This window comes from Camellia sinensis, chromosome 10, assembly GCF_055761805.1.
Source record: "Camellia sinensis isolate YWXY chromosome 10, ASM5576180v1, whole genome shotgun sequence".
In the NCBI taxonomy this organism is placed as follows: Eukaryota; Viridiplantae; Streptophyta; class Magnoliopsida; order Ericales; family Theaceae; genus Camellia; species Camellia sinensis.
This window is the reverse complement of record NC_138970.1, coordinates 79,474,494-79,501,413: the sequence shown is the minus strand read 5'-3', so window position 1 is coordinate 79,501,413 and position 26,920 is coordinate 79,474,494. Positions and strand designations below refer to the sequence as shown.

The following is a 26,920-nucleotide window of genomic DNA, read 5'->3' as shown; positions in this document are numbered from 1 at the left end:
GTTAGCTTTACATGCTTCATTTGCATGACACATTAGTTAATGAAGAAGTTTATAAAATTTGTTTGTATTTTTCTTATTAAGGCCTCGTTTTCCAATCAAATTATTATTATTTGTTTAAAAGTTAAAAAGTTAAAAAAAAAATTAAATTAAATTAAAAAATTCAAAATATCACATCATATATATTAATCAATCATTTTTCTTCTTACAACGTTCTATTCGGTAAAAAAAAGCCATTAACTTTTTTCACTTTATAAACAGTCAAAAGGCTACTAAAAAAACTAAATTACCAAACGGGCCCTAAGAGCAATTCCAATGGTTCTTCCAAATGCTTTGCTAAAGAAAAAAAATGGTTTGGGTTCACAAAATCACTCATCCAATGGTGAGCCAAATTGAATGTCAAAGCATGACAAAGTCAAATCTTGAGCCAAATTTGATTCTAAGTTTGTCAAAACTATTTTGCCACATCAGATTTCGTATCAAAATTTAACTAATTTTTCTTTACCAAATTCCTAAACTTTTACAGAAAATTTCAAAAATCACAAAACCCTAATAACAATAATAAAAATTATAAATATACCACAATATTTGCAATAACACAATAGTTTTGTTATCAAATCATGTTGAGTGGACATCAATAAATAGCAATTTGATAAATAGTAAACCATTATTAGAAACCAATCAAAGAATCAAACAATAAATAATTATAGCAAGTCAAAAAATAGGGCATAGTAGTTGGATTTGGCATTTGGTTGTGCCAAAATGATAAGTCACCATTGGAATGATATAGCCATTTCTTTTTTTTTTTTGGTGGGTACTGTAGAAAGTCAAAAAATGGTTTTGGCAAAACCAATTTGGCTTAAACTATTAGAAATGCTCTAAGTAGTTATAGAATATCATGTGATATTGCCTAAGTGACGTTCAATCACATGAGAAATTGCAAAATACACTAATTGATTATCTCTTATCTCTCAATTTGCCACACCATTAATGGAGTATTGTGTAAATTATACTACATAAGATTTCAAGAGTTTTAAATAATTACCGTTTATTTATATCCCTTCAAACTAGAATCACATTAAACTTGTCCTACAGACAAATCCAGGATACCTATAATCATTTACAAATTACGTGTATTAATCAAATTCAAGCCTAATTCGTGACGAGCGCCCTCAATTTCTTTGACCTAACATTCCGCTTCATGTCATGTGACCATATCCCCATCTGAATATTGTGTTTGGTTAATCAAAAGTGTGGATAGGGCTATATTATTCTATTATAATAGTTATTTTTATGTTTGGTTGATAAACAAAATATAGAAAAATAAATAAATAAATATTACAAATGAAATTATAATTCATGATTATAAATGAATAATTATTCTGTAAAAAGACTAAAGAATGAATATTCCTTTCTATTTCGCTTTCATTTCATTCAACTACACATAGAATAAGAAGTTTTATGGATGAAATAAGCTAATAATTTCTTTAGACTGGTTTGTAGTTCTCATATTTGTCATGTACAATCTAATTCTTGTTTAACAAGTACCATGACCTTTCATTTCATAAGTCTCCCTCTTTTAATGTTGAGAAATGTAAATCTAACCATATGATATTTGGGTACTCTTTTGTCAAAAGTTCTCATTGGTCTTTCTTGTTCCCCCGTCCCCTAACCTAAAAAGGGGAGAGAAAGAATGTTTAAAATACATTTCGTTTCAATATACATTTTGTTCCAAGTCATTTTAGTATTTTTGTCAAGATAACAAAAAATAGAGAGAGCAAAAGTCATCATTTTGGTGTGAATTTATTTTGAATTTTATTTTTCTAGAGTTCAAGGATCAACAAACTACAACTTTACTGATAAAAGAAGAGAGGTGTTGGGCCAGGTTTGGTCTGTCAATTTGCTTACTCTGTGGTGGTGTTTTGTTTTGTTTTGTTTTGTTTTTTTTTTTTTTTTTTTGTTCTAGCTTCGTTATGTGAATGTGCTTTGGGTGGTGTATATTTATATTTTTATGCTGTGTTGGCTGTTTTGGGGGTGTGGTTTGTAGCAGGGTTGGGTAGTTCTTCTTTGATGAGGTTGTTGTGATGTTGTGGTTGGATCCTCACCAACTCGTTTACATCCGCTATGTTACATTTTGTTTTCATCCTTCTTTTCTTGTATTGATTTAATAGGTCTCTGTTTCATCAATAATATATCTCTTCTTTGCTGATCCAAAAAAAAATTATAGCGATCCCGGGTTTACCCTTGTTGTACAGTGATCCGGACATGTGTCTGTGGATGTTGGTAGTTGGTTATTATCGTGTTTACATTCCTTTTTCTTCATATTTGAGTTATAGGATGTATTAGGCAGGTTTGTTACAGGTTGGTTGTGTTCGGGAGCCTAGTGTTGCTGCCCAGAATTTTGGACCTTCGCTCGAGCGAGGAGTTGGTCGCTCGAGCGAGAGTGGGGTTCGTGTTTGGTGGGTCGAGCTAGAGTGGCTCGCTCGAGCGAGCGGTTGCACCTGGTTCTGGACCTGAGAGCTGTCTTTCTTGGCTCGAGCGGTCTGGGTTTTTCTTCGCTCGATCGAGAACTTCTTGGCTCGAGCGAGAGTTTTCTGTGTTTGGTCGCTCGAGCGACCAAGCCTTCGCTCGAGCGAGCGTGTTTTATATCAGCGGACAGCAGCGTCTTAAACATCAATTTTTCACTTCCTTTCTTTGATTAAACCCTAAATCCGAGCCTCTCTCTCTCTAAACTTACATTCTCTCTAAGATTTGATCTCCCTAGGGTGTGAAACTAGCCTATGGCCTTTGTTAAAAAGATAGAGGGTGTTGAGAGTTTCGATTTAATCTGAAAAGTTTGGATTTGGAGCAGGTTGATCTTCGAGTCTTCATCTCCTTTTGGGCTAAAACTTCAAGGTAGGGATATCCTACTCCTCTCTATGGATTTTGTCTTTAAATTTTGGTATTTTGAGATGTTGGGCTTGGTTTGGTAATTTTGTGAAAGTTTGGGGCTTTTGTGTAATTTTACAAAAGTTGGGGTTTTATTCATAATAAACCTGGATGCATGTTTGGCATAGAGAAATTGAATAAATGTTGAATCATTTGATGAAAATGGGACCTAAGGGTTGAAATGGTAATTATGGATAATGACCTAAATACATTATTGATTAATTGGGATAATTAATGGCGAGAAATGAGGAAATGAAATGTTGATTGAATATCCATTTGTGCATTTATTTTCTGTTTAGAAATAACTGCTTTGGGCTATCGGTGGAGGATAGTCGTGATTGTTGTAGACAATGCATGATGATTAGGTAAACTGAAACTAATCAATGAAGTATGTCATGGAACTTGACGGTTGATAGAATACATTAACTGTATGTATTGGGTGTTTGTATATAGAACCAATGTGTTTATATACGTAATGTGTAGAGGAGGAGATAGGGGATGTACTCCGCGGTTTAGGGGAAGATAGGGGATGTACCTCTAAACCGGATAGTGTTGGGAGAAGATAGGGGATGAACTCCGTAGATACAGCTCATATGCTTGTCTAAAGAAGTGAAGATAGAGCTTATATGCTTATCTTTGCGATGTGTGGATATAGCTTTTATGCTTATCTGTGGATATTGTTGTTATACATAGCTGTTGTAGAATGTGGATATAGCTTATTTGCTTATCTGAGAATGTGGATATTGTTGTTATACATATCTGTTGAGCATGTGGGTAGTGCTTATATGCCTATCTGTTGAAAAAGGGGAAATGAAAAGTAATTGGGACTTGTAAGTCGTTTGGCATAAATATATGATTTATGTGATTGTATCAGTGTTGGCCATCTATCAATTGCTAATCTTTTAGTCATTGTTCATGGTTGGTTTAGTATATTTCTACTGGGCTGTGGCTCACCCTATATGGGAATATCATTTTCAGGTACTGGTAGCATGCCACCTCCAAGGACATAGCTGGGAGGCTAGAGGCGGGCATACTTTTGTTGCTTAACTTTTGATGTATTACATGTAATTTCAAGCCAAGGGCTTAATGTGTAAACGAGTTAGTACTCTTTTGTTGTAACCAAGTGTTAACTTGGAAAGCTGTAAGCCCGTAGGGCATTTTGTTATGATGTTAACATGTAATACTTATGTAATGGAACTCTAATGAATAAAAGAATGTGGTTAGTTTATATGTAAATGCATGTCTTATCTGATGGGTTTAATGTTGTTATTTTGAGGGCGTTACAAAAACAAACTACAACTTTACAATAATAAGTCCAATAGCAAAATTAATACATAACATTCTTTCGGTAATTTTTTTTTTAGTAAAATGCATCATGCAAAAAGCAAAAATTACTAATTTAAAAAATCTTTGGAAGGGGAATATATTTGGAGAAGGATCCCCTCCAGTTTAGATTTTGGATTGCAGAGCTCTGTTTGAGTCTGTGGGGCATATCACGAGTCCCGTTTTGATGATCCAAACTGTTCATTTTATCAAACATTTTGTGTATTTCATCCATACAAAAAATTAGGTCAATCCGATAATTGTAATTTGTTCAATTTATCGTTATATTTAACCCAAAAAAAATTATTTTAAAAAAATAAATCATAATACTTTTAGTTAAAAACGCAATAGATTGAATAAGTTACAATTATCGGATCGACTTAATTGTTTGTGTGGATGAAATACACAAAGTGTTTAACAAAATGAACGTTCGAATCATTGAAACGGAACCCGTAATGGACCCCAAAATAGCGCCTTCCAGTGGAGGGGATCCTCCTATTAATTTTTACTTCAATCTATGTTTGTTTAGTTTGAAAGTGGTAGAAAATATAACAAAACTAATTTTCTTGTACAACCCACATTAACATTGTAACAAATTTTTTGTTTCTTACAAAAAAAACACAAGAAAAATTAAATGTATGAGTTATCTATAACTAAACTTTTAAATTTTTGTTACATTTTTTTGACAAAATTTTCATCTTAATCAAAGGCTTGCAAGAAAATATATTTTCATTTTTATTTCACTTACTTTTACTTTTACTTTCTACTAAATTTTCTTTTTAATCAAACAAAACCTAATAGTCTTTCGAGTTAATTAGAAAAATGGTATTTATTCGTTCTCAATAACATTTTTGTTGAATGGCCATATAAGAAATCAATTTATATTTTTCTATAAGTAAACATTTGTTACAATATATAACAAAGCTCAAGACACCAAAAGCACAACTCTTTTAGGGGGGGGGGGGGGGGAAGACGGATCGAGAGACTTATAGACTTCGAAAAAAGTTATCTTTAAGTGAATTATATATTTTACAAAAAAAAAGAAAAGAAAAGTAAGTTAAATATTTTATTTTTAAGATATCCTTGCGTATTGACCCTATATCCAATAAAACTATATGGTCTGAGGCATTCAACATCATAAGTAACACATTGCATCATAATCTTGACAATTATTATTCATTATCCAATTAAGAACTTCTATTTTAATTAAATAATCCACAAAATCAACGGTCTAGATCAATGGACATATGTGGAAAATTTATAATTTATTTTTTGTAATGCTGTAACCCACCAGAACAACAAACTTTATGATGCTGCCGGCAGCATTGTAAGAATATTTCATTTTTCTAATATTTTGTTTTTCTTAATCAAACATATATAAAATTAAAGTAAATTATATTAATCTCTCCTAATTTTTTTAAAAAAATATGAGTAATAAATTATATAATTTTAATATAATTACACTGACTCTTTTCTAATAAGATTAAATAGATTAAACTAATTCAAATGATGAAAAAACACAAAAATAAATAATGTAAATTGTACATTTTATATAAAAGAGATGATAATATTATTTTTTATTTATATAACCAACAAATTATTGATAAAAATGAGCTAATGTTAAATAGATTAAAATTTTAAAAATATTCAATGTAATTATATTAAAATTGTTAGATTTATCGTGTATATATATATTTTTTTTTATCAATTGAGGGGTTAATTTATGCTAAAATTGATTAAAATATTAATTCTGAATTTTTAAAATAATAATAAATATCTTTCGGACATAGCATGCGGCCCAAGTTTGATGACCAAAATAGCCCCTTGGATGACGTCAGCTTCATTATTGTAAATACCCCCAGTCATCAAGGGTATATCTGGTATTCCAAAAGTATGTAACCATTTATTTAATATTAACGATGTGGGGTCCTCCTTCTATAGACCGTCCTGATTTTGCCAAGTGGAATACTGTACACGTGTCAGAAGATGGGAATGGTAACGCGAGAGAGACGTAGCCTGGCGGCCGACCTCATCGCGTACGTAGAGACGCAAGGAAGATCCAAAGTAGCGTAAGCGCCAAACGCAGCTTCTCTCTCCTCCAATCGGACGGTCCAAAATCAACCTCAGCCACCACCCTTGATCTCATCCGTTGATTGGGTAAAAGTTATTAAAAATTTGTTAATCAGGCCTTGTCCTCTAGTCTAGGCTTGCTGTTTTTTGTTGAATTCTAAGTTTTCAGGTTGTTTAGGCTCCTCTCTCTCTCTCTCTCTCTCTCTCTCTCTCTCTAAAACTCTCTCTCTCTACTGTACTTTCTCTAAAACTCTCTCTCTCTACTGTACTTTCATCTGTAATTCTCTCTGCAAAAATCTCCATTATGATTAGAAGGATCTAACAGTTCCATAACAGATATACACACACATTGCCTCCAAAACCCATTTCATCAAACTCATCAACTCTCAATATGGTAATGTCAATTACACATTCATTATATGTACACACACATATTGTGCTCTTTCTCTCTCTAGAAATATGATAATGTAGAATAGATTCAAATTTCATTATCTGGGCTTTGATCAAAACAGGACACAATGCTGGTTCCACCATGGCTAGAGCCATTGCTGAACGCAGGTTTCTTCTCGGTGTGCCGGACCCACGGCGACTCTGCCCGGAGCGAGTGCAACATGTTTTGCTTGGATTGCAATAACCACCACTCATTTTGCTTCTATTGCCGCTCATCAAAACACAAAGATCATCAAGTCATTCAGGTACTCGTTCATTCTTTGTGGTTGGTTCTGTGATCGATTCTTATCTTGTAATAATAGAAAAAACAATAATGGCGTGTTTGGTAGTGTTTTTGTTTTTGTTTTATGCTTTCATTAAGGTTTTTCGATTTGTGGGTTGCAGATAAGGAGATCATCATACCATGATGTAGTGAGGGTATCGGAGATTCAGAAGGTTTTGGACATAAGTGGTGTCCAAACCTATGTGATAAACAGTGCTAGAGTCATGTTTTTGAATGAGAGGCCTCAGCCAAAGAGTACTGGGAAAGGAGTTTCTCACATTTGTGAAATTTGTGGGAGGAGCCTCTTGGACCCATTTCGATTCTGTTCATTGGGATGCAAGGTTAGCATTTTCATTTTTATTTTTATTTATTTATTTATTTTTAGTACATCGGAATCAGAATCCGATTGAAATGGTGGAAGAGATTTGAGCCGTTAACTTGTTAAGATTCAATAGGTGTTCTGGCCGACTAGACTATCTCAATGTGCTTTTATTCCCTTCTTTTTTATCTGACATTGATAATCCAACTCATTTTAATGGGCATATGATATAACCCCATCATACATACATTATACTCGCATTTTCATAAAAACCATCACAATCACTATCATTGCAAGTTGCAACCCACCAATGATCATCATAATCATCATCACGAGTGTCATCCAACCATAACCCATCATCATATACCCCATAGCCCCATCACCATACATGCCCACATCACCCCTAATGTCCATCATTATCATAATCCCCATCATAATGTTAACTATTTGCCAAATGGGTTTTCTTTTTTTTTTTTTTTTTTTTTGCTTAAATAGGTCATTTAACAATAATGTTAACTATTTACCAAATAGGATTTTTTTTTTCTTTTCTTTTAAATAGTAGTAATAGTAATTCTTTGTTTGGTTTGGTGTGGTTTTTTTTATGTTTTGGGTTTAATGACTTAGCTTGTAGGAATAAAGAGAAATGGGGATGCAAGCTTTACCTTAGAGGCAAAGAATGAGGGAGTATTAATGGAAAGGACAGGTGAAGGGATGTCAAGAAGAGGCATATCATCAACAACAACATCATCATCAAGAGAGAGAGAGGATGAAGAATTGCGTGATGCCTCACAACAAGACATATACCCGCCCACGCCACCCCCACCTCCTTCTACTGCAAGTAGTAGGAGAAGAAAAGGCATTCCTCATAGGGCTCCCTTTGGTTCCTAATCACTAATCAATTTGAAAAAAAAATCAAAAACCCAAAAAAAACCCTACTTTTATACATCTCATTTTTATTAATTTGTTTCACAAATCCTTCTTCTAAGGGTTCTTACTTCCCAAAACAAAACAATCTGCTTGGGAGAGAGGGGTTTAGAATTTTCTGTATTCAAAATTTCCCTTCTCTTGTATTCAAAATTCTTGTATTTGGTGGCGATTACTGGTACATTTGGTATAGAAAAACAAAAATTTGGGAATCCCAAAGGGTAGGGAGGGAAGATTACTATTACTTTGTGGGTTGGGGTCCCAAAAGGAACAAATTCTCTTCTGGAGGGAGCAATAATGCAACATTGTAATTTTTTAATTTTTTTTTTTTTTTGGATAGCTGCAAGGTGTACATGCAATTAAGAAATTAAAAAGCAAGTCTTTGTGGAGTCCGTTCTATAATTTTCATGGGCCCACCAATGCACATGGGCCGTTTACATAAAGAAACAACAACTTTTTTAGTTTTTAGTTTTATTTTAATTATTTAAATATACATGCAATGGGGCAAAATCAACTTTCTATGATTGTTACCTAGTTTAGATTGCTCAATTAATTGTTATTCTTATATTGTTTTTAATGTTTTTAAAATTAACCTTGAAAGTTATGTGGAGGGAGAGTGAGAGTGAGAGCGGGTGGTTTTTTCCTAGATGCTTTACATGGGTGGAGCCAAACAAGTTGGTACATCTAATTTCTTTTGGATTTATTAAAGATTTTAATTTATTTATTTGATTGTTTATCTTATAGAATCTTGTGGGTAGATGATTAATAAAAAAATTAGATTAATTTAATAATTATTATCACATAATTTTATTATATTTATCTTTAAAAAAAGTGATGACTAGTATTTTTAAATTAAACCGTTTATTTTTAGGAGATCTATCCATTTTATAAATGTATGAAATAATTAGAACGGGCCAATAGTAGACTCATGGTCTTGAACTAGACTTGCTCAATTCATATGTGAATAGAAGACAAGCCCAACTTGTATAAGATTTATAATTTTATTACATGCTTGGTTTGTTGCACTCATGCCTATATTGTGAAAATATGAGAATATGAGATTATCATTTGATGTGTCTTATTTTAAATATTTAATATATTAAAAATTAAGTTGATTCAATAATTATAACTATATGATTTTGTTGAATATAAGTCCAAGGATATAATTAAGATTAATGATTTACTATGTGATTGGTTTTATTGCACTCATACCCATATAGTTATGTATTATTAGTATTTTCAGTCACACACTTCATTATTATGTGAAAATAGGAGATTATTATTTGAAATGTCCCATTTTAAATATCACTTACACTAAATTTAATATAGTTAAACAATTTTAATCATATAATTTTGTGGAATTTCTTTTATGCTTAGATTATTTTTCAAAGAAAGTTAGACAATTAAATGATAATTTTCTTCCTTTTTTTTGGTTTTTTTGTTTTTTTTTTTTTTGGTGGGGAGGGGGGGATTAAGTTGACTTTTTAAGATTGATATAACTAGCAGCCAACTCTATTTAATGATTGGTTTCAATTTTTAAAATAAAAAAATTAATTAAAATGACATTATATGACTGCAACAGAAAAAAAGTCAACTCATTTCATACATGGGTCATTGTTTTGTAAAACATTTTATTAATGTATTAAAAATAAAATCCTACAATATTCTATCTTTATTTTACTTTCATTCAAAATACACTACCTCCAATAGCTCACCGATTTGAGCGGCTCATGACCTCCTCAAAACTGAAATTAAAATAATGTTTCAAATTTATTTATTTATTTGAAGTCTAATATATAAGAAAAAGAAATTATTTTATTATATCATATTATATAATGGGTATTGAGATTTGTTTTATGAGACAGTTCATGATCTGTACATGTGACCCCCTAACCCAAAGTTTAACATCATGTGCTGGAAAGAGAGGGAATAACACATTTTGCACAACTACTGTGTCACATCTGGTATGTTGTGGCTGATGTTGTTTTTATTAAAATTTGAAATTTTTTTTGGTGCTCCTGGGACATCGCGTGACGATACTCCTCACCAATCACAATACATTATATTTCCTACTATTTCTAAATTACTTAAAACAAAATTATGGACCCCATCTCTTCCACCAATCACAACATTATTCAGTTTACAAATCTGCACTCTATACCAAAACTATGTATCTACTTGTATTTTTTTCCAAATTTAAAAAAGTTAATGTTAATTTTCCCTAAAATTGAATATACCATTTAGAGCTACCGAATCAGAATAAAATTAATTGAAAAAGAAAAAGAAAAAAAGACACAACAATTTTTTTTATTATAGATATTAACAGACACAACAGTTTAAACCTTGTTTAGTTGGTGGAATCCAAGTACCAAAGTCGTCATACAAAGATGGGAAGGGGCCTGGTATGGGTGTAATTGGGGCCCGGCCCATTTGAGCTCATACTGGGTCGGCACGCCTTTAGGTCTCACGGGTTCTTGCTATTTTTTGGGCCGGGTTGGATTGGTCCCGATCTAGATGGGAAGGGGGCCGGTATGGGTGTAATTTTGGCGCGGCCCATTTGAGTTCATACTGGGTCGGCACACGCCTTCAGGTCTCATGGGTTCTTGCTATTTTTTGGGCCGAGCCGGATTAGTCCTGGTCTAGACCTAGATCCACTTAAATTAGGGTTTCGGCCAGGCCTGATAAGCCCATTTTTTTATGCAAAAAACAAATGATAGATATATTATAAATTATTTATGAGGAATAAAAAAAAAAAAAATTATACTAGAGTATTTTAATTAAGATTAATAAGATATTTGGTTATATTTCATATGGTGGTATTTAATTTTATACATGTCAAAATGAAATGAAATATCACAATCATTAAATTAAATAGATAACATTTATTTAATGAATAATTTTTACTTCAAAATGAAATAAAATATTACAAAAATTTGTATCATTAAATAAAATAGATATAGATTAACGATGATGGTAGAGAAATTGCATTACTATAAGTCAAGTATATCTCAACTAGGTCGGCATCTACTAGCCTACCAATCATTTATATTATACTCCACCTCAATAATCTAATAGATACATTATGAAATGAAATAGTGAAACAAAAATTGTTGATCAATCATTGGAGGAAACAGACAATTCACTTGCGTTGTCTGATGATACATCATCCAAATTGCATTGAATTATCTCATTTTCATTATAATTTGTCTTTTCGTAAGCACACGCATGTAATCTCTCGATAGTATCAGTGCTTCAACCATTTGGGATAAAAGTCTACTGCGGTAATCAATCAACACTCGTTCACCTACACTAAAAGTTGTTTCAGAAGCAACTGTAGAAGTATGAACAGTTAATATATCACGGGCTATTTGTGAAAGCACAAGCCACATAGGTTTATTTTATTTCCACCAATCTAAAATATAAAATCATCATTATCATCTACTAGTAAGCTATCCAAATAACGTTGTAATTCAAAACTATTTATGCTTGTATGTTGAAATATTTTTCTATTTTTTATTGTTGAAAAAATACTTAATCTTTCACCTTGAGATAAGACTAGTGTAGCTTGTTTTGGTGTATTTGCAAATACAATTTCCTATATTCTTCAAATAATTTTCTACATGTTTTTATAATAGGAGCAAGTTGTTTTTGATCAGCAAACTGTCAGCAAACATACGATCTAAAAATTTTTGTAAACTATCTCTTTATACATAGGATCAATTATGATGGTTGAACCTAAAACATGAGGCAATGAATCAAAATATTTATCAATTTTTTTTTCTCATTACAGTAATAATGGTTACATAATATTTATTACCCATATATTTTGTGAAAACTTTCATTATTTCTACTAATATATGTAAAAAAAAATGGTGAAGTAGGAATATAAATATAAGAAAATAATTTTGTTACAGTATCAAAAACTTTTAAAAAATCTTTATATAAGGCTACTTGGTACCAATTAAGTTATGTGGGAGTCAGCACTCCTTCTATTGATATTGTTTCAAAAAAATAAATCTATTACTTTTCTTTGTTTACAAGCTCTCTTTAAAATATTATATGTTAAATTTCACATGCTGTTTATATTTAAAATTAATTTTTTAAATGACATATCTTCTCGTTGACAATTTTTTTCTATATTTTGAAATTCGATTAGCAGAAGATATAATAGTAACAATTGCATGTTTTATTACTAGTTGAGAAGTGTCATATACATACATAGGTTTTTTAACAATCAAGTTTAAAATATGAGCACAATAACAAACATGAAATAAATCACCTTCAACAAGTAATTGTAAAGTTAATTTCAAATGGGTTACAGTCTGATTGTAATATGTTGCATTATCTAAACTAATGGTAAATATTTTATTTTACAAAATCCACTTATATAATACATTTCTTATTTCTACCCCAAGTGAATTACTCGTGTATAGCAGTTCAACTAATCTAAAAGAAATGATTTTTTTATATTTAATTTCTAATCATTATCAATAAAATCTACAATGATTTATTGATATTCTAAACCATTATTTGATTACAAATCAGATGTTAAACAAACCATTTCATTCAAATTTTTTAAAATGTCAAATAATTCACTTTTAATATCTTTAAATTTCTTTAAAATCCTATTTCTAATAGTATTTTTTAAAAAACATTGATATTGCAGCGCAAAACCTCCATGAATCATTTCTAAAAAATAGGTCATTCACTAGTAGTAACATGTTGTTCTTTTTTAATAATATAATCAACTACAGAATTTTGTGAATGTATAGGATCATATGAAAATATTTACAAATTACCAGTTGATGAGCCCCCTAATTGCATTTGAGTTCTAATATCAAGTTGTTGACTTTGTCTTTGAGCATGCCTTTTTAGATAGCTAGTATCCCTGCTGATGCAATACTAAGTAAATGTGTAAAATATTTACATTTTGCTTTAAATATACTTATATCATCAAGATTAGTTACAGATACTCTTTTAAAATGTTCCCAAACGGTACTAGACGTGCCTCTAGATGATGATGCTATTGTTAGAAGAGGGGTATTAAGTACAGTAGAAGGAAAATCAACAAATTCATATTGTGTATATTGATTAACATCGACATAAACATTTGGAATATTAAGGTCCATAGTAATTTAAGTAAAATAATATATATTAACTAACAATTAATTAAAATAATGACTAAACAATAACAAGTAATATATGTTAAGAAATAATTAATGTAAAAAAATGAATAACTAATAACTATTAATTCAAATGGTTAATGTTTTGGGCTCTTTTGGGAAATGGGTTAAAAGCCACTTCTCAGCTTTTAACCCATTTTTGGTCACATCATCTCTTACATTTTTTACACGTCTTTTCAACAAAAAAAAAAAAAAAAGTCAAAAAATTAGCTTTTAACCATTTTCCTAAAACATCCAAAAAATTAACTTCTTCTGATAAAAAATTATTTTTGCATAGATGAGACTTCAAAATTAACTGAGAGAGTTGAAAGTTGAGAAACAATGAAAGTTTGAGAGAGAGATTAATTTGTGAGAAATAAAAAGGGAGAGTGGTGGTATTTATAAGAGTTAGGGGGAGAAGGGGCTAATTTGTAAAAAAAGAAATTGGGCAAACGGTCAAATTTTTGACAGTTGGAAAGAGGGAGTCGTTTTGGGGGTCTGGCCCGGTGGGGTCAGCAGGGGTGAAAATTTTTGGGTTGGGCCGGGTTGCAAAACATACGGCCTAAGCCTAGGGTCTCAGCCTGGGCTTGAGCCCGGGCCTAACTGGGTAAAGCCCACCTGAATCGCAGGCTTGCAAGCCAATTTTACATCCCTAGGGGTAGGTTGGTCCTACTATCAATTGAGAGTTTATTTATTTATTTATTTAATGTTTAAATATTAATTTAAATAACATTTAATATTTATAATATATTGTGAATTGTCACGCCCCACTTTTTATTACTCGAAATCATTACCAAATTCAATAATTAAATTCAATTTCAGAGATAACATGCGGAAAAACTCTTTAGTTCAATGAGTAGAAATAAATAACTATTCTCTCATCCAAATGCAAGTTTAGTACAACATGAGCATACTAAATAAATTGCCCGTGGGCTTACATCATTTAAAAAAAAAAAAAAAACAAGAAGAAGGGTGTAACCCTTTTACATCAATGGTATTCCGCTAACACAAAAGAGGCCCCGTGGCCAACAAACAAGAAGATCCAAAATCTTGTAGCACATCCTGATTATCACCTGAAAAGATTCAACAACGGGGGATGAACATATAGTCCAGTAGGGATCTCAACATGATCCTCAACAATAACAACTTACAGATAGTTATGATCATGAATGCTTAATCTCATACTAGAATAATAATGTGACAGTTTATACAAAATATACATAAGTATGAATTTTTCTCAAAATCAACCATTTCATTCATCACTGTAAGCGATTCACCTTTCTTTTCTTTTCATTACTCCTTTTCCCAATCTTTCATGACAATAACCGTTCTAGAAAACATTTTTTCATCAAGCCCATTACTTTTCTCAAATTTTCCGTACTTACAACAAATTTGCCCTTTTCAAAACACGTTCACAAATACCGAATTTCCTTCACACTTTCCAAAAGCTCACAATAGTATTTATGTCTGTTCCCAACACATTCATATTTATACATGCATACTTTTAGTAAAAAGGGAAACAATGTGATCAACAAATGAGGCAACTCGGCCTTTCAATACTGTAACCATCGTAACCCATAACATACTCAGATACACTGAGACAATGATAATAAAAGCTCTGCTCTACCTGCCATAGGCACGGTAAGTTAAGGATACACCTACGACAAATGACAAGCCAAGTTCTCCAGACACAAGCTGAAAGGTGCTGGTACCTCTACCAAGTTCTCCAGACACGAGCTGGAAGGTGCTGGTACCTCTGCCAAGTTCTCTAGACACGAGCTGGAAGGTGCTGGTACCTCTGCCAAGTTCTCCAGGCACTAGCTGGAAGGTACTGGTACCTCTCATTCTAAGCGCGGTATATAGTACCAATCGTTTCAACGCGACAAAGCATAACCAACAAGTGTAATACATACACATAAACTACACAATAATGTTCAACCAGCAACGTCATCCTCCACCGATGACCAAGGACAAAACATCTAGATGCATATATTCAACATACTTATTAAAAAGACTCAACTCTCATGAGATCTTAAACCCAACAACAACACTAGTGCGATAGTTAAAGGTAAAGCCCCCAAATGTGTGTATTCAACACTCATGATATAAAAGTTCAACTCTCATAATTATTTTTCGAGACTCACAGAGAGTTATCATTTCATTTTCCATTTTCAAGATCAACTTTCATAATTTCTGGGTCAACGTATTCCACCACTTATTCCAACCCACTTTTCCCATTTCACAAAACCAATTCATTCTTTTTATTTCAAAATAACCCCAATGCCATAGTTAATCCCTTAGCCATTGACTCAATTTCACAACCCATATTAACACTAGTAATTTACCATTATTGTTCAACCATCGTCCCTTTTAATGTACCAAATTAAAATATAATTCAGGGCTTTCTCTCCTTTCAACAATATCTTGCTAGTTTACTCCCCAATTAGTCCAAACAACAATCAATGATAACAAACTCAATCTCAAACAACCAACCCTAGGTCCCCTTTCATGATTTTCAAAGAAATCCAACATGGATATGATTTTCATGCAATATAAATTTACCATATGTCTATCTATAAACGAGGTATTGAAAAGAAGCAAGGAAATCCCTACCTCAAATGAAGAAACACAAAGGAGAAGAAGAGAAGAACATGAAAGTGCTCTAAACCCAAAACTTTTCGGATCAAAACGTAGCCCCCGCGATGCTCAACCTTTCTTACGAAGAGACTAGGGTAGAAGGTCTCTAGAACAAGATGTGTTTGTAGAGAGAGAGAGAGTTTAGAGAGAGAGAGACAACCGATCTAGGGTTTTGAAGAAGAAAGAGGATCAAAAATGGAGAAGAAGACCTCTGTTGCGAACTGATATAATCGATCCTCGCTCGAGCGACGGAGTGGTCGCTTGAGCGACCAGACACAGAGAGACCTCACTCGAGCGCACAAAGCCTCGCTCGAGCGAACAACACGAAGCTTCAGGTCTACAACCCAGAAGCACGCTCGAGCGCAAGAGTGCTCGCTCAAGCGAAGAAATACAAAACATACAGCTCTCACGCTCGAGTGAAGGAAATCTCGCTCGAGCCAAGAAACACAACCTTCAGGTCAAAAGAGACGCAGACGAACGCTCGAGTGCAAGAGTTCTCGCTCGAGCCAAGAGACACAAGCTCAAAGCTCGCTCGAGCAACAAAAGCCTCGCTCGAGCATTGACACCAAAAACTGGGCAGTAACACTTTGTTTCTGATCGCAGCCAACCTGTTACAAACCTGCCCACACATCCCAAAACTCAAATATAAGAAATTGAAGGATGGAAACAAGATACAGATATCAGCACACAACTCAGAACTCAAGTCCATAATACCACAAAGGACGGGGAAAAACCCAGATCGCTATATGAATTGTTTTATGTTATACTTCATTTTTCTCTGCACGAATATCTATTTATTTAGGTAAAAATATTTTTTATGAATTTTTTTAAAAATATTTTTTGAAGAAAATATTTTTTTATGTTTGGTGATAGTGGTGATACAACAAAGGTGGAGATAGAGATGGTGGAATCTTGGTGGGGCGACAACGGCAGTGATGGTGACGATGATAGTAGAGGTGGCGGTGGTGATGGTTATGTGAGGACATTAGTAAAATTTTAATTAGTCCGAAAAGTATTTTTCATTGACTTTCGTTTTTCATTATACTAAACACCAAAAAATACAAAAAAAATATTTTATAAAAAATATTTTCTGTCAAAAGGGCAACTTAATAGATTTTCTAAGTGGCAGAAGGGCAACTTAATAGATTTTAATGTATAAAGTCATTGAAAATAATTTTATCAATGTAACAAAACACAAACCCAACACTTGAATTGTATCTCGCTATAAATCAATTTAGAGAGAGAAAGAGAAGCAAGGATGATGTAGATCTTTAATGTGATCCTTGTACATTGTTATTATCATTATAATTGCCATTGTTGATCTGGTTCTCATCCCTTGTTATTGTTGCTGTTAATTTTTTTGTGATGATATTTGGACACCACCTGAAATCATTTAGTCTCCATAATTCATGTAATAGAAGGGTGGACCTAGGGCTGGGCATAGGTGGTTGCAGCCTAGCCTAAAATTTTAAAATTCTGTAGAAATTTTTTTTCCCAGCCCAGCCCAACCCAACCCAGCCTCCCAACCTCTCCCAGCCCAGCCCCAAATAAGGGCCAATAGTTTTTTTGTTTGTTATTTAGATAGGCAGCCCAACATAGCTCAATACTTACCCAAGAAAATAAATAGGCAGCCCAGCCCAATAGGTTTGTATTTATTTAAAAAACAAATCTTCCCTCGGGCATCAACAGTTTCTTTGACTTTTCTTCACTTCATCTTCTTCTTTTTTCTATCGGTGGTACATATAAGATTTATTTGACTAACAATTCATGATTTTGACCCTTTTTTTTTTCCCTCTCTTGTTCTTGTTCTTAATCTTAATTTGGTTAAGAATGGATTTGGTTAACAATGTTTTGAAATTTTTCTTTATGCAACAAATATTATATTGCTCTTAGTTTTTTTTATGATGATGTCTTGTTCATTGTTCTATATTGCTCTTAGTTTTTGAACTTTGAAAGAGTTTTTTTGGACATACATAAAAATAATGAAAGCCTAAATAAAATTATTGAGGATATATATAAAAACCCTAATATTTAAAATTATTGTGAATATACTCTGGTTTAATATTAAATAGGGCTAGTTTTTTTGTAAATCTTTTTTTTTTTAGGTTATAAATAATGGAATCTCCACCACTCAAAAAGGCAAAACCCTTTTCTCATTCTATCAATTAAAACAGAAGTCTAGTAGTACAACATCCAATGTTGTTGAAACCTCATTTTTTGATATGCAACCACCTTCCATGCCTCAAGCAAATAAACCAAGCAAATTTGATTCAACTGTTATTGAACGGGATCCTAGTTTATGCGTGCAAATTTGTGAATATCCGGTTAATCAACGGGTTGAGGTTAGACGAGCTTATGTGAACTTTGGGCCTTATCAACCTAAACTTGAGTATCCTAGGTCCTCATTTGGAAAGCATAATCGCCGATTTCAACATATTTGTTTTAAACAATTTTCTTGGCTAGAGTATTTTCCTTCAAAGGATAAAGCATATTGTTTTTCATGCTTTTTGTTTGATCAGCCAAATAAGTCAACCAGTCGTTCTGCACTTGTTGATGAGGGGTTGTAGACACCCTATTTTTGACAGCCCTTACGACTTGGACGTTATCGCTTGCACATCCATGATAAGTGTATATGCTCGTTAAGTGCTCGAAGTCCTCAGCGGAATGCCATAGCTTTGAGCCTTTCAAACCTTGCACCCCTGTTGCCTTGTTTTTGGACCAAAACTTGGGATTTTCAAGCCTGCAACCTCTGGTGGCTTTCCGGTCACTATTATGGGCTGCCAGCTATTGCTCCTAGTTGCCGGTCACTGATGTGGCCTATCGGCCACCAATGTGTTTTGCAGATATTTTGTGACAGCTGTGCCAGCTATTTGAACAGATGCTTGCATCTGCTCCCATGTATATGGTTGGATGTTTTTTAGGGAGGTTCATGTTTCTCTATATATAGGAGGTTTCCTCTCTTTCCATGGGGTTAGAAAAATTTTGGAGTAAAATTTTTCCTCTCTCTCTACAATTTTCTCTCTCTTACAAATTTCTTAACCTTTGCCTATATACTCTTCGCCTATGCCTATACACTCTTAACCAAACCTCTCCATCTTTGAGCTGAGGTATCTTTGAGCCTTGTTTGAGTTCTTGAGGGTGTGTTTGCCTTGTTTTATTGCTTGAAAGTGATCTCATCTTCAAGAGGTATAACGCTTTGTCTCTTTACTTGCTGTATTTACATCTGTTCTTACTATTTTCCAACTGTTTTTGGGCTGTAAAAACTCTGTATTTTTGGGTTGAAACTTGGGTTTTAAGACTAATAAAGGTTGAGGGGTGGTTCATTATTCTTTACAACTTGCTCTCAAGGTCATTACTCTTGTGTTTCCTATCTTTGCACTATTTTTATTTGATCTTCTAAACACTGATTTTTAAAGTTATTTTAGTGGCTAAAATTATGGTTTGAAGTCCAAAGTTGGAGGGGTTAACCTCCCCTTCTTGTGTTTTGCTTACTAGCCTAACATGATCCATGTTTTAGCTTATTATTCTAGCTATTTTTGTCTTAATTTCAACATATTTTAGGACTTATTTAGGTCTATTTTAGGACTATTTCTAAGTGTTTGTTGCATTTGAGCTTTGTTTTGCATACTTTTAGTGTAATTGTCCTCATGAGTTTGGTGTTTTAGGCCTTAGAAACCATCTTATTTGAGTTGATTGCATTTATTTATGGCTTTCCATACTTGTGATCACTCTTAATCACCTCTGCAACCTCCCTCCTTTCTTGGCTTTTCCTTTGCTTTGAAAGTGGTTTCAAACTACTTGTGTTGTTTAAGCATGAGATTGAGATGTCATACTTAATGGTTTAATCCCTTTGGAGGTTCATTACCAACGGCATGATGTCTCTTTCATGTCCAAAGCAACTCTTGGTTTGAGCCCTCTTTTCATTAGAGGACTTAATTTCATCTTTTGGACTCAATTGGCTAAAGAACGAATGGTAATCTAAAATAGAGTAATAAAATTGGTTACTAAAAAGGTGCAAGATAATAATTTGGTTTTGGGTTCAATTGGACGTTAATCGAACCCTTGAGTCTTGAGTTGTTTCATACTCATTAGTGATGAAAACGGTTCAAGATTCATTGTCAACTACTTCCCTTGATCTTTCATGATAGGGAAGTGGTTTTAAGAGTTTTGTTTTGTTGCATTCATGGAACTTGCACACTTGATTCATAAGCCATCATGCAATGAAATTGCATCCATTGGTGGTTTGTGAAATCAAACTTACTACTCCTTTGAGCTGTTCAAATGATAAGGAAGGGTAAATTGTGCAAACAAATCCTTGAGAATACACTGTCTCTGCTCTATTTGCTCTCTGTTACAGCAGGACAACCCAGTCAACAGTGGCCGGCAGGCCACCATCAATGGATGGCAGGCTCTCTGCCGGCCACCAGTGCAAAATCCAGCAGTGTACTTCTTTAGTAGAACATAATTGGTCTTGAGGTGGAAAACAGTGTAAGTGTTCTACTTTGCAATAGAGGTATCTGGCAACAGAACAATGGCCTTCTTCGGGTAGAGACGTATTCATGCATGAACCCTCCCTTGATCCTATGGATCCGTGAAGTGATGTTAATATTAATGTTGTGCTTGAAGTAGTGGCTTTGTAATAGCTAATTCATTTCGTATTGTAATTATTTAATTAGCTAGAGTAGTCAACTAATTATTTTATTTCTTATTGTAATAATTAGTTAAGTAGTTTAGCTAAATTATTCATTTCAGCTTGTAATAGTTAATTAATTAGCTTAGCTTTAATTAGTTAGCTAGTTTATTCATTCAGACCCTCTTGTGTGAGGGCACAAACTTATAATAATGTGTATGTCCTCCAATCCCATATCTTTCTCCCTTTTATTTAACTGTTTACGATGGTTAGATTAAAACACCATGTTTTGTTTAGCATTCCCATATTTGCATCCACTTGTATTGCATACACCGAGGCTCGGTTCATCATTCTAATTGTATTGTTAGTTTAATACTTTTTTGAGTACTTGCTTAGACCACATGCTATTTAATTGATCCATATGCTATACTAGTAGCCGAGCTTAGTAAATTGCATATTGCATGTGTTGCATTAGTCATGTTACCTAGTTAGGATTATGCATCTTTCGAACTCTATCATTGTTTTTGGCTTGGAGTACTAGGTGAGCATTTACTCACTTTAGCATATTGCATTGCATGTTGATGTTTCCATGTCTAGCATGCTTGCCATGAGGCTAAGTGCTCAAGTGATAAACTGTTTGAATGCCTGTGGATGAAGGCTTGTTGCTTGAATTGGAATAATTTGAATAATGTTTATATGCGATCACTTTTTCAAGTGGTACATTAAATAATTTTCAAAACAAACATGAATCAAGTGTTCCAATTTTTGTAACTTAGTCTATACTTGTGTGCACATCACATAGTAATTCTAGCCTAATAATCGGAACAAGAGCATATAATGTACATAAGATTCACATCACGGTTAGTAGAGGCCGATCTTTGATCAGGCGAGTGGGGGTACTCAATTCATAACCTTCCCCTCTCGTACCCAAGTTCCTTTGCATTGCATTTGCATTGGTATGAAATTTTATCTACAATTATATGTTTCTTTGCATTGCATTTGCATTGGTGCATTTAAATCATTGTGTTTGCAATCTGCTATTCTTGGATGATTTGCCGAAGGCTTGCCTAAAAACTTTCCAAAAGGCTGATTGGTCACGGGCTCGGCCATGATGGGAACACAACCCTTGGATCTAGACTACCGCTGTACTGTCAGATCCTCCTTTCACTTCTCGGTGTTAGGTGTGAGAGGTGTATTATGTAGTCTTGCTGAGGTACCCTTATGACCATTTGGCATAGTTGCATATCGAAAAGCCATAGGGACTATTCCAAACTAGGACAGGATGCTCACTCGAATACAGGATTACATGAAACCGCTTTGTTTGAATAGTGAACCCTAGTTCCTGACGAAACTAGGACAGGGTAACCTTACCCCCCTTATAGGGGTGTTTTGGCTCTCACTTAACTGGTATGTGCTTTACAGTGAAACTATACAAAAATGTGCGTATCAGTTGCAAGTTTGGTATCTATTTTGGGGGCATAATTCAGTTTAGAGTGCAGTCCTACAACTTTGATTACATCTGTGTTGGTAACATCATTAGCTGAGGTGCTGTGCGGTTTCTGATTACTGTTTTCTTTTTTTTACTTTATTTCTTTTTGTTAGGTAATATAACGCCATAGCTTCAAAAAGTTTAGATATTCCCCAAGTGCTCTAGACCTGAGTCAGAAGGCTTTGCAAAGCTGGGGATCTTGTTCGGGGACAGCCTGTGTTTACTTCACTCCCACCGGTTACGAGATGGAAGAGAGTCAGGCAGAGTTCATCGATTCAGTTTTTACAACAGTCACCCCTCAATTCACCTGCATCTAGTCAGGCTCAGGGACAGTCTTCTACATCTTGTCTAGCACGAGATCACTTGCCTATTCCGATGGCACAATATCCCCCAGTCAGTATAGAGGAATTAATACATCACCTTCAACAAACAATTGAAACCTTATAGCAAGATGTTGCTCGTCAAGCCGAGGTCACAGCCTGTCAGGCTGAGGTAATAAACAGGTTGCAATAACAACAACCACAGCCCGCAACAGCTTCTACATCCCATGCACTTCCCATGGGTATCCCAGCATCTGGAGCCATTGTCCATAGCGCTAATGTCCAAGAAAATCAGGGCAATCCGGTAGAGCCGATCCCAGCACAAGCCTCCAAAACACCTGTGTATCAAACTGAAGCTCCATTTGAGTTTGAGGTTGACCTAACTGTGCTTAAGGTCAACAAGTTGGAGAAGCTATTCAAGAGAGCACAATGTATTAACTCCATCCCCGACATAGAAGATGAGTATACCGACTCTGCAGTGACATTATCAGATCGGTTCAAAATGCCGTACATTAACCGATTTGACGGCTCCGGAGATCCCATGGTTCATCTACGGCTGTTTTCAGACATCTTGCGGCTGATGGGCCTGACCAGATTGCAGAAACCATCTCTCTTTGGCCAGACCATGTCAGGAATAGCAACCATATGGTATGCGAAGTTTAAGGATTCTGATAAGCAGAATTTGGAGGAAATGGCCGAGGCCTTTATTGCTCAGTACTCGTATAACACAAAAATCGAGGTCACAACTCGTGATCTTGAGGCAACACGCCAAGAGCCAAAAGAGGGCTTCTCAGAATTTGTGACGAAGTGGAGGGCTAAAGCTTTAATGATAACCACAAGGCCTTCCGAGAAAGACCAGATAAGGATGGCAGTCCACAATCTACACGGGAAGTTGTTGCAAAAAATGATCGTCCTACCTCTGTTCACATTCACCGAGCTCCAAGAGATGGGGTTCAGATTGAAGATGCCATGAAACAAGGGCTGATTACTGATGAAAAAGAGCAGGCAAAAAGGCCTTTTGTGCGCAGTTCCAATGCTACCACCAGTTGTAGCACAACTACGCGGTCATCAGATGTGAGCATTGTCACCACCACAACCAAGACTGCCAATCCCTTTGCCAATACAGCTCCACAATCTTCAGCCAACTCTGCCCGATCCCAGAGGACCTTTACCCAACTCTACATGACCTTATCTTAAGCCATGAAGGTGTTGGTCAAAAAGGGGCACCTTAAGCCATTAGAGCCTCGCCCACTACCTGATCATTTTCTACCTAAACACAACCCAGCGAAGTACTGTGCGTTTCACCAGCAGCATGGTCATGATACCAACCAATGCTTCCGACTGCGTCATGAGATTCAAGACCTCATTGACAACAAGGTGATCGCACCACCCCAGAAACCAAATATAACTACAAACCCTCTCCCGGCCCATAATCAAGTTTTTCCACCTCAAAATATAAACCTAATCCATTCATTGGCCATTCCCTACGACCCCAGAATATATATTACCCCTTCTCACCTACCAAGGCCGACGTTGTTCATCACTGTAAGCATAGATTTGTGCATGATGGACACATTCGCACTTCAACCTAAGCCTGTAGTGGTGACAGTTGCAGTAGAAGAGAGGCTAGCCTTAGAGAAAAGTACGAGTCCATTGCCGGAGACCTCTGAGGATTTACCTAAGGGGGTGCACGATCCAAGCTGCTACATTATGCTGATTGGTCAAATTAAGCCTGAATTGGTGTTGCCAACTCTGGTAGAGGTTAATGTGGTTAGGGAGGATGGCCCGAGCTAAGGGTTGGATGATTCGGCGGAACTCGAGGAGGATTTAGACAACCTGCAGTTCTTTGACGAACAAGATCAAGGGGATGTGCAGATTGGATGGTTCGATTTGAATAGATCAACCGACAACTCTGGGTGGCTGAGTGATGAGCCAGATAATGAGGAAGGAATTGAAATGAAACTCGAGGAAAAGGAAGCAGGAATTGCTGTAGTGGCCGGAAAGGCCGATGAAAAGGGAAAATTGCCGAAGAACACCGGCGTAGAAAATTCAGCACAGGAACTGTGCGCTGTGAGCATTGTGGACACAAAACAGGAAGCTAAGCTGAAACAGTTTGCATTCTGTAATAGCCCAACACCCTACGGGAGATACCTGTGATGTGAAAGTGATCCAAACGGAGCTGGACAACTATTTGTCAGCTGCTGAAGGAGTATGGTGGGATGATGACGATCTGCACCTGGCTCACACTAACGAAGACTGGGGTGAGTGCCTTCTGGACAACACGTGGTACATAGAAGAAATAGATCACATGACAAAGAGTGGGCACATAGATCAAGCTGAGGCATCTAGGAAAAACAAAGAGGTTGAGAGATAGAAAGAAAATCAGCTGGAAGAAGAGGCAATGTTGAAGCAACTTAAGAAAATCCAAGCTGACATCTCAATCTAGGGTCTTCTCATTGCCTCTTAGGTACATCGACAGGCAGTACTGTCAACAATGGAAAAAACGAAATTGTCCATTAACACTACCCCAAACAGCTTGTGGGATTGGTTTTCCCAGGTGGTGTTGGGCCAACCCTAACCTTTTCTGACAAAGAACTGCCGCCGGAAGGCTTAGCTCATAACAAACCCTAGTACATATCTGTTGAGTGTAGGAAAAAATGGGTACCGGTAGTGTTGATAGACACCACTTCGGCCATCAATGTCTATCCTTCTCACACAGGTTATACAATCGGTCTTAGACCAGCAGACTTTGTGCCCACGGCCCAAGTAATTCGGGCATGTGATAATACGAGCAGTGAGGTCGTGGACACGGTGCAAATCAGAGTCCAGGTGGGCCCAACTCAGCACGATGTCGAGTTCCACGTCCTGGATGTGCCAGCCACCTTCAACTTACTACTAAGGAGGCCTTGGTTGCATCATGTGAAAGTTGTCTCCTCCATCCTCCACTAAATGTTGAAGTACCCTTGCGGGAAATGAGTGGCGATTGTTTTCGGGAATCCGTCCATCCATCCCTAGCCAGAGGTAACTATGCCAGTATTGGAGGTCACTCATGGCGAGGAGGATGTATTCCTCTCAGGGTTCACTTTGGCTGAAGCTCGGGTAATGCAGACTATTCTAGCCGCTAATAAGGGCATGTATGTCAGCGCCCAATCTATCTATGTCATGAACAAACTGCAGTATGTGTCAGGAATGGGACTTAGAAGAAGTGGCCGAAAAGGTGTCATAGCATTAACAAATGTGCTGCATAATCCACATGCCTTTGGTCTGGGATATGTACCCGCCAAAGAGGACTAGATCAGGAAATGCGAAGAAATCAGAGGCAAAGCCAGAGCCAAGTAAGCCGGGAAACACTATGAGCTCATCCATAGGCCAATCCAGGGAACGCTAAATGGCCACTTTGTTCGGGAGGTGTAGACACCCCATTTTTAACCGCCCTTAAGACTTAGGCGCTACTAATTGTTTGCTTGGTGATGAAAGATGTGCAGTGCAAATGATTAATTTATTTGGCAAGGAGAGAGTCAAATCCTAACTTCATACCCCTTTTTGGACCAAAATGATCTTGATCAAAATATTTTAGACCTTCAACCCTCTCTTTCAAAATAGTTTTTGAAAAAGTTCCTACGATGTTCCAACGCTCGCATTTTGTTAAATGTTGCGCTTTTTAGTAAACTGAGCAAGGACAAAGTGAAAATGAATGAAAGAGAGATGAACTCTTTGAAAAATATTTCAAAATACTTTGTTTAGGGGTTTGGAGTTGAAGAAAAGAGGAGAGGAGAGAAGAAACCAAGTTTGGGAGAAGTTCGCATGAATCCGGGTAGGATCAAAACTGAACAGTCTTCACTCAAAGGAGCATAACTTTTTTCACAGTTGGAATTTTGATGCAAGGCTGCCACCATTGGAAAGTTTACTTCCTGGGCTTAAATTTGGACACAATAATGACCTGAAAATGAGTCCAGATGAAGAAGCTATTCCTATTTGAAGTTGGGCCCAAAAAGCAGATTTTTCTGTTGTAGACGTCCCCGAACGTCCCGGGAGGGAAATCCCCCGTTTTGTTCATTGGGCTCACTATAGTTCAGGACTCAAAGTCACGGTCCTGTATCTAATCTCGCAGGGTGCAATGCAAGACCAATGAATCATCAAAGAGTCCAAATCCGGCAAATCGTTTTTGAAAACAGATTTTTTTAAAAGAAGTGCCAAACATAACTGCTTTGCCAGATACAGAGTCGTCACCTAAATATTTTATTTTGGGAAATTTAGGAAACCCTGACTCATTGCCTAAGGCCACGTGTCCGTCATCACCAAAGTTGCCTCGGCTCAGGAACTTGGGTACGATTGGGGAAGGTCACTTCGTGAGCACTCCCGCTCGCCCGATCAAAGATCGGCCTCTACTAACCATGATATCTAGTTTT

The 26,920-nt window shown here is 35.5% G+C and overlaps 1 protein-coding gene across 1 annotated transcript; it reads left to right on the top strand.

The window, feature by feature from the left end:
• The first annotated feature begins 6,446 nt into the window (after positions 1 to 6,446).
• LOC114295034 (protein RGF1 INDUCIBLE TRANSCRIPTION FACTOR 1) lies at positions 6,447 to 8,665 on the top strand. Its single transcript, XM_028239215.2, has 4 exons — positions 6,447 to 6,712; positions 6,831 to 7,013; positions 7,153 to 7,371; positions 7,974 to 8,665. The coding sequence occupies exons 1-4, from the start codon at positions 6,710 to 6,712 to the stop codon at positions 8,235 to 8,237; spliced, it is 669 nt and encodes a 222-aa protein (XP_028095016.1). The 5' UTR covers positions 6,447 to 6,709; the 3' UTR covers positions 8,238 to 8,665.
• Positions 8,666 to 26,920: the final 18,255 nt, after the last annotated feature.